Source organism: Thermothielavioides terrestris, chromosome 2 (assembly GCF_000226115.1).
Source record: "Thermothielavioides terrestris NRRL 8126 chromosome 2, complete sequence".
NCBI classification, from domain to species: domain Eukaryota; kingdom Fungi; phylum Ascomycota; class Sordariomycetes; order Sordariales; family Chaetomiaceae; genus Thermothielavioides; species Thermothielavioides terrestris.
Window position 1 is genome coordinate 6,093,015 of NC_016458.1, and position 7,424 is coordinate 6,100,438.

Consider the following 7,424-nt stretch of genomic DNA (forward strand, 5'->3'; position numbering starts at 1 on the left):
TGCAACTCGCGCGGGCCTCTAGTTCGTTTCGGCACGGAAGACATTTACATCTCGTTTTACGAGAAGTAAGCAGCAGCCCCCTTAGCCCCGGCTCAGCGCTCGATTCACGAGCCAGGAGATGATCTGACAGCTAGGAAACAGCATGGAGACCGCCATTCAAATGCGCATGGGCGCTCAGATGGTGGTGCAGAGCAACGCCTTCAAGAACGTGTCGTACCCCGTAACCAGCAAGTACTCGAAGCAGGTGGGATAGGTTATGTTTTTTTTTTTTTTTTTTTTTTTTTTTTTTTTTTTTTTTTTTTTATCGTTTATTGTTTATTAGCGAACGCCGCTGCCGGCCGGCGGCGGGCGCAGATATATGCCACGGTCAGCGACAACGACCTCGGCGGCGGCGTCAACAACGGGCCGGCCGGCAACCTGACGGCGACCCCGGTCGGGTGCTCGTACTCGCTCCTCGGGTCCGGCCACCGTCGCGGCGATGGTCCCCGGCCAGGCTGTGATATTTTGACTTTTCAGGTTGAGTGCGCCGGCTTCAACTTCGTAGGAGGGCTGAGGTGGGAGGTTAGGGTCAAGTCCGGTCAAGTTAGGGATCGGGGAATCATGATCAGGAGAGGAGCATGAGAAACGATGGTGGCATTCAGCAGACCCGAGCTATTCTTGGGTAGGAATTCTCGCTTGACTAGTCCCGAAGCGTGCCCTCCCTGGACAAGACGTCGTAGATATCCTGGTAGCCAGCCGCCTGCGCATAAGACGCTGGTGTTCGACCCTCGTTATCCTTGACATCGGCTTGAGCCCCCAACTTGAGCAAGAGCTCGACCAAAGACCGCCTGCCTTTCTCAGCGGCGTATGACAACGGCGTCCTTCCCAACCTATCCCTGCAGTCCAGTTCCGCCCTGAAATCGAGCAGTTCCTCCACCATGATCTCCCGGTTGAAGAGCTCCGGATCTGGCCGATCTCCAGCTACCGCGTAGAACAGCGGCGTCCATCCATTCGTGTCCCTCGAATCGACTTGGACCTCGTCACTGATGTACAGAAGTTGCTGGAGAGCACCGAGGGAGCCAACCTCCGCGGCGTAAGACAGCGGTGTACGCCCCTTGAGGTCCTTGCTGTTTGGATCAACCTCATGAGTGTCGAGGAGGATCCCGACCATATCGTAGTACTTCTCTTCTACAGCGTACGAGAGTGGGGTCCGCTGCTCGAAGTCCTTGCTGTCTGGATCGACGTCTGGGTCTGCTAGGAGTAGCTTGAACACCTCGAAGCAACGATTTTCCGTAACATATGAGAGCGGCGTTCGCTGCTTGAGGTCTTTGATGTTTGGATCAACGTTCGGATGTGCCAGGAGAAGGTTGACAACTTCGGTACGGTTGTGCGCCGCTGCGTGAAATAGCGGTGTCCATCCGTTGTTGTCCCGGCTGTTGACGTCGGCGCTGCCATCCTCGAGCAGGAGCCGCACCACCTTTACGTGGCCCCGGCCGGCTGCATGGGACAGCGCAGTTTGTCCTCCGTCGTCTCTGTGGTTTCGGTTCACCTCTTTGACGGCCAACAACTTCTCGACGATTTTCTCTGTGCCCTCCTTTGCCGCGTGAAAGAAAAACCTGTGCAAAGCTGCGGAGTCCCCCTTCCTCAATGCCAAAGTCACCTGAGGCATTTGCTCGAAACAATCATCCAGCTGCTTTACATACTGCACAGGCCGGGTTTCATCCGATCTCGTCAAAGTTGCTGCGAGCAAGTAGCATCTCCGCCAGTGAGTGAGACGCTTTGAGATATGCTCTAGCAAGAATCGAGATGAGCCTGTCGTCCTCGGTGTCGAGTAGGTATCCGCAGATGTTGTTGGATGCGATCAACTCTGAGACCACCAGAGCTTCATCGAAGTTCTGTCCGCTGATGCTGTCTGTGACGACTTTGAACTGGTCCCTCCGGATGAGAATCCCAAGCGCGTCTTTGAACCCAACCACCGAGAAGAGGAGTTGTTGGATCCGTTGTGCTTCCCAGTGCAGGCCGGTTGCCTTCAACCATGCGTACCATTCAAAAAAGCCGAGCCAGGGGGGCAATCCAGAATGTGCCATCCAGGGTGGGTTGCGATACTTGTCGTCGGCCTCCCCCGCTAGCAGGCCAGACCTGAATGCCGCAATGACGAGGCTCAAATACACTTCGACTGTGTGAATGTGGAGAGCGTCGACGTCTCGACCCTGGCTTCCTATGCTGCTGCGCACGTTTTTGAGGTGTTCCCAGCACTCAGCCATGCTCTCTGCGCCTCCCTCCGGCAGCATGCCTTTCCAACGCAGTATGGCCAGGAGTTTCGTCAGGTTGAAAAGTCGGCGAACGTCAGAGAGCTGTGCTCGGCCCAGCGCGGTCAGAGTGCTGTAATCAGTGCTGTCAAGTATCCGGATAACTTCCTGGTGTTCTCCCTCCTGCAGAAGCATATCTACGTATTCTGCTCGGATGGGAAACCTGTGGGCACGCCACTCGAGGCAGCCGTCGTACCATTTTTTGGCTTTCTCGATCATACCAAGACGCGCGAGTTTTGCGAAGTGTTCCAGCCCTGCGGCTATGTCCTCCTTCAGCTCCGAATTCAGGTTGATGCCTCTCTCCCAATCGAACGGCGATGCTGGAGGTAACTCCATGTTTCCACTTGGATCGGTTCTTGAGCGTTGGGATTCGTGTTCGACTTGGGCAGAGGCCGGCTTGACGGACGATGCGAAAACAATCCGGTGTGGGTTAGTTCGATGTTCGGGAGACCCAGGCTGCCTCGCTCAGGGGGCGGGGGAGGAATTACGGGACAGTGCGGGTAGGATGTGGCTGAGGTACATACAGTACACAGCCACCGAGGAGGGCTGTTTTGTCCACTTCTGATTCGGTGGTCTGCAATGCGGTACAACCCCAGGTGTGATGGGTCTGGGCCACCCAAAGCCTATCATGGCAGGTTGCCTTGCGGGGGTCGCCCGGTGGCCAGATATTAAGCCTAAGGTACCTAATTAACCGGTCCTCAGCTTCTCTGGGCGATGGGAAGCGTGCTCTGCAAAACCACCGTCCGCGTCTAATGGCGGTCAGCGCCCCCTTCGACGACCTAATAGTTCATCGCCCAACCAACCAGACAAACCACGAAATCCAACCCGCGAACCGGTGGAAAAGCCTGCTGGTGTGTCCTGGGGGCTTGTAGCACCCGACTCTTTCGTACACTGAAGCTTGGGTTGCCTGTCTTACACCTCATCCGAGATATGTATGTAAGCCCACACCACACTCGACAGCTCAAGGATATATGAGGGTTGGCTGGCCTGGCTGATGAGGGTCCCAGTGAAGTCGAGCTGGGCATTCATGCCCGGAGCCACACCTACAAACTCGATGTTTGCGCGGTATCCCCTGGCACTTTACCTCAGCGAGGATGAGTTTCTCGTTGAGAGAGGTGGTAGCTACATTGAGGTCAGCTGCCGTTACAAACGCTCCTCCCGCTGGGGTGTGGTTTCTGGGCCCGAGTTTTGCGCGCAGCACCCGAAATGCCCCGCCTGGTTGCTGGAGATGGAGCTGCACATTTCTCAGACCATTGGCAAGATCGACTACGCATCGTTCAGCGTAGAGTTCTACTCGGAGACCGCGCGCCGCCCCAGCTGCCATGGCGTCTTGGTCACCGAATATCACAAACCGGCTAAAGACGAAGGTCCACCGACACAGTGGGAGTTCAGGCAGCAGAAGGCGGTCAACCTCGAAGGCCCAACGCCAGTGGGACCGGTCAAGGTCGGGCACTTCATCCGTGAAACCAAAGAGACGATCACGGACCGTTGGCGCCTTGAGGCCATGACCTCGTCCAGCAGCCGAGCAGAAGACCGACTTCCTCGACGCATCAAGTGGACGGTGAAGGAAAGCAGGGGCAAAGCCAGGTCTTCGCTGCCAGTCTGGGACCTGGCGGTGTTGGTGAGACACGAAGGAGAGCCGTTCCTCATGCGCCCGTACGTCTCTGGTCGGCTGCAGGGCGCCCGCGGAATATGGATTTTTCGGCTGCCCAAGTTCCTAGTCCCAACAGTGAGGAGAGTGATTCCTCAAAGACATGATCCCGAGATCGATTTAAGCGAAGCTGCCCGAAAGCTGGTCGAAGATGCCTTGCCGCCGTCGCCGTCGGCGGAACTCGCCACCGGGGAGCAGTTGGAGCAGCTGGCGCCGTTAACAACCGAACTGGACCATGCGTTCAACCAAGTCGACGCGGTGCTCCGGGGACCGTCTCCGGCTGGACCAGACACTCGAACGACGGCTTCGTCAACAATGCAGTCCATGCTGCCAACCATCCAAGCCATGGCAGAGCAGCAGCCAACCATGCCTCTCCTCGCACCACAACCTGGCGCACTGCTGGCGAGCCAGCCCGGCACGCTGCCCAGGCCCGGACACCAGCCGACTGCAGTTCCATCCGCCGCGCCGAGCTCCTAAGCTATGGCCGGTTGTCGCCCGTCGGAGCAGGTCCAATCCGATCGAGTTTAGGATGAGCGTCGCCTTTTGACAACCGGGCGCCACTCTCCCTCAGACCACCATGTGCAGCCGGGCTTAAACCGAGCCCCTTCTTCCTTCTTTATACTTGGGAACAGGCTATTCGGGATATTCATATTGCCCACAACAGACCTTGAACCACCCCAGTCGTGTGAGTTAACTATCAGTCTGTGTTGATTGTCACCACGGACAGCTGCTTGCGGCTAGGGACCTAGTTACTAGGACGATAACTTCACAAGCTTGCTGACTCCGGAAGGCATGGAGGAACAATCCAATCAAGTACCCGTTGGTTACATAATGATCTTGATACTGGGGGCACTGTACGGCGTAGCCCCTAACATCTTCCAGACCAGTCAGTCTTGCGATGTGGCACTGCGGCACAGTGTGCGCTCACCTTCGTCTTGAGTTACTGTTAGATTCACGTTAGTTGCACATACAGCCAGGGCAAACCCATGCGTCCCCAGCACACTTGTGGAGCACGCTGCTGTTTCGCTGCATGTGTCTACTTCGTTACCGTTAAACCCAGGGGAGTGGTTGTCTTTTTTCGCGCTGCGTCTCGCTGCGGGCCTGCTTCAAGCACAGGATTGGCACTGTGCTCCACGCTTGGGACGGCTTACACGAGGTTAGGCTGCTCTATACCGCATCGCGTAGGTAAATAGGTAGGTAGGCAAAGCGTTCACAGTGTGGAGGCTATGTGGTTCGAGATATCTTGTTAAACATCTCGATAGCCCAGCCGGAGAGAAGAAGCTACCCAAAGAAGAAAGAGACAAAACCAGAACATCGGCAGCGCTTAGCAGCATCATCATGCCGAGTCCCGCAAAAAAAGAGGCGAACAGAGGTGGCCATACCAATGAGCTCGACAATGCACCCCAAGATGTCATGGGTGAAAGCTGGTATTGTCATATCCCACGGGCAGCGTTCGACCTCGACGCCCCCTCCCACAACTGCGACTCGAGAAAATGGAGCAGTTCGAAGGTGTCATCCTCCTCCTCTCCGAGCGCCACCGAGGGTCCTTTACGCTTGTAAAAGGGGAACTCAAAGCGCTCGGGATAGAAGCCGGCGTATTCCCAGTCCACGATGGCGGCAATCTTCAGCGTGTCCGGGTTGACGATGATGTTGTGTTGCGAGCAGTCGTTGTGGCAGAAGACGTATTCGGCACGGTCTGACGGGCGGAGGTGCGACCAGTCCTCTCTCTCCGTCTCGCACAACACCCTGTAAGGGGGGATCACGATGCCCGAGGGCCCGCCCATGCGGTTGGACCGGAGTTCCTTGAGCTTGGCGAGGTGGCTCTCGAGTTCGGCGATGACCCCGTCCTTCTGGTGGTCTGGCAGGTCGGCCATGTTGACGCCCTCGACGAACTCGGTGATGAGGTAGTAGGCGTCGTCGTCCTCGAAGTCGGTGAACACCATGGGGACGGGGATCTCGGTGTAGCGGCGGATAAAGCGCAGCGTATCGGCCTCGTTCTTGAGCGACTCCTTGCGAAACCGGGGTATGTGGATCCCTTGGGGCCCGGGCAAAAACTCGCGGGGCCGAAGGCATCGTTTGATGAAGGCATTACCGCGGCGGTAGTACTTCCTGTCGGGCGTCGTTGCGAAGCACCCTTCCTCTGACGTCAAGGTTGGATGTGGTCTCAGTGGTGGCTGTGGTCGAGGGGCAGCCATGACGAGCTGGCTCGGATTGACGAGGGGCTCCGCGGCTGAGAGACGTCGTCACAGGCTGTCAGTGCGTCAGCGGGCAGTGTCGAGGATGAGGGTCGGCGTGCCCGGCGCGTGCCGACCGAGTGCGCATGGGCGGCGGTTATCTCGCAGCCAGAACATGGAGGGCGGGGAGGAGCGTGGGTGGAGCGCGGAGCGGGAGGTCGTGCCGCGTCCGTCTCCCTCGGGAGACCGGTTCGCAGACTCTGCAGGCTGGGGTAGCAGTAGTCGCACAGAGGCGTGCAGGGCCCGATCCGAGTCGTTGCTGCAACTTGCTGGCGTGGCAAGTGGTGCAATGCTCCCGCGGCTGCGACTTGGCTAGACTGGGGAAGTACAGCAGGTGGCTTGAGGGGCAATTACAACACATCACAGGGGGGAAGGGGGGGGGGGGGTTTCGGCCAGCGAGGGGAGTCTGAGAATGACCACTCCCAAATACTGGCTGTCCGCGTTGCTGGGCTCGCTAGAAGCAGGATGGTTGACGATCTCCCATGGATGAGCTCATCATGCTCATGCTTGTCCTTTCGAATCCACATCGGGCCGTCCTACAGAGAGAAGAGGACCCGACCTGCGACAAGGAACAGCAGCCCTGGGCCCGGACAGTACTGTCTGCTTCGAGTTTAGCAAAGAGCGGCGGAACGGCAAAGTACACCCGCCGTCGCATCGGGGATGCTGGTTCATGCTGCAGCGGTTCATGCAGTGGGATCAATAAACGCACAGCTTCTCGAAAGTTCCAGCCTGTTGATTCGCGAAGCGCTGGGTAAGTGCCAGTGTGTGATCGATGACCTAGTGTTTAACCACTGGCAAGCATGGAAAGGGACCTCCGAAGTGTGCCACCGGCCGAGTGGGGAGTGGGGGGTTCCCGCGGCAGCAAATCTTTATCGTTGACTGTTTGAGCGGGGTAGGAGCCTGCCCTGTATTGGCTTCTACCGCTGTACACAGAAGGCGCCGTCGAAACTGCAGCCAGCTGCGGTCGCAGGAGGCGACCCGAGTTAGGCGCGAATATTACCCAAGGGTGCGAGGGAGCCACGACCGGACTAGGTCGGGCTCGACAGCCTGCCCACTCTTCCTTCGTCTCCTGTGCTGATCAGAGGGCCTCCAGCCTCCGTTTGATGTCCGGTCGAGTCCTCTCGCCCGTGAAAGCTGTCAACGTTACACCTTGCAGTTGCAGGTTGCAGTAGTTCATCCCACGCTTGATTACTACCTAGCTAGCGATTCGATGCAGCCTGCGGCTCAATATCTGGCGCGGCGACTCGGCAA

General features: G+C 57.6%; 5 protein-coding genes across 5 annotated transcripts; 2 read left to right on the plus strand and 3 right to left on the minus strand.

Moving 5' to 3' along the window:
• Positions 1-142: 142 nt before the first annotated feature.
• THITE_2088028 (polysaccharide lyase family 1 protein) lies at positions 143-621 on the plus strand (the record flags this gene model as incomplete). Its single annotated transcript, XM_003652836.1, has 2 exons — positions 143-244; positions 355-621. The coding sequence occupies 2 exons, from the start codon at positions 143-145 to the stop codon at positions 619-621; spliced, it is 369 nt and encodes a 122-aa protein (XP_003652884.1).
• On the minus strand, positions 615-1,890 carry THITE_107318 (uncharacterized protein; the record flags this gene model as incomplete). The annotated part of the gene is made up of 1 exon (XM_003652837.1): positions 615-1,890. A coding segment is annotated over exon 1 (527 nt), but the record flags the coding sequence as incomplete, so codon positions are not given.
• Positions 1,891-2,264: 374 nt separating this feature from the next.
• On the minus strand, positions 2,265-2,576 carry THITE_2015310 (uncharacterized protein; the record flags this gene model as incomplete). The annotated part of the gene is made up of 1 exon (XM_003652838.1): positions 2,265-2,576. A coding segment is annotated over one exon (312 nt), but the record flags the coding sequence as incomplete, so codon positions are not given.
• Positions 2,577-3,008: 432 nt separating this feature from the next.
• On the plus strand, positions 3,009-4,535 carry THITE_2114704 (uncharacterized protein). The gene is made up of 2 exons (XM_003652839.1): positions 3,009-3,220; positions 3,296-4,535. The coding sequence occupies exon 2, from the start codon at positions 3,316-3,318 to the stop codon at positions 4,414-4,416; it is 1,101 nt and encodes a 366-aa protein (XP_003652887.1). The 5' UTR covers positions 3,009-3,220; positions 3,296-3,315; the 3' UTR covers positions 4,417-4,535.
• An 837-nt stretch (positions 4,536-5,372) lies between these two features.
• Positions 5,373-6,290, minus strand: THITE_118839 (uncharacterized protein; the record flags this gene model as incomplete). The annotated part of the gene is made up of 2 exons (XM_003652840.1): positions 5,373-6,073; positions 6,251-6,290. The coding sequence occupies 2 exons, from the start codon at positions 6,288-6,290 to the stop codon at positions 5,373-5,375; spliced, it is 741 nt and encodes a 246-aa protein (XP_003652888.1).
• Positions 6,291-7,424: the final 1,134 nt, after the last annotated feature.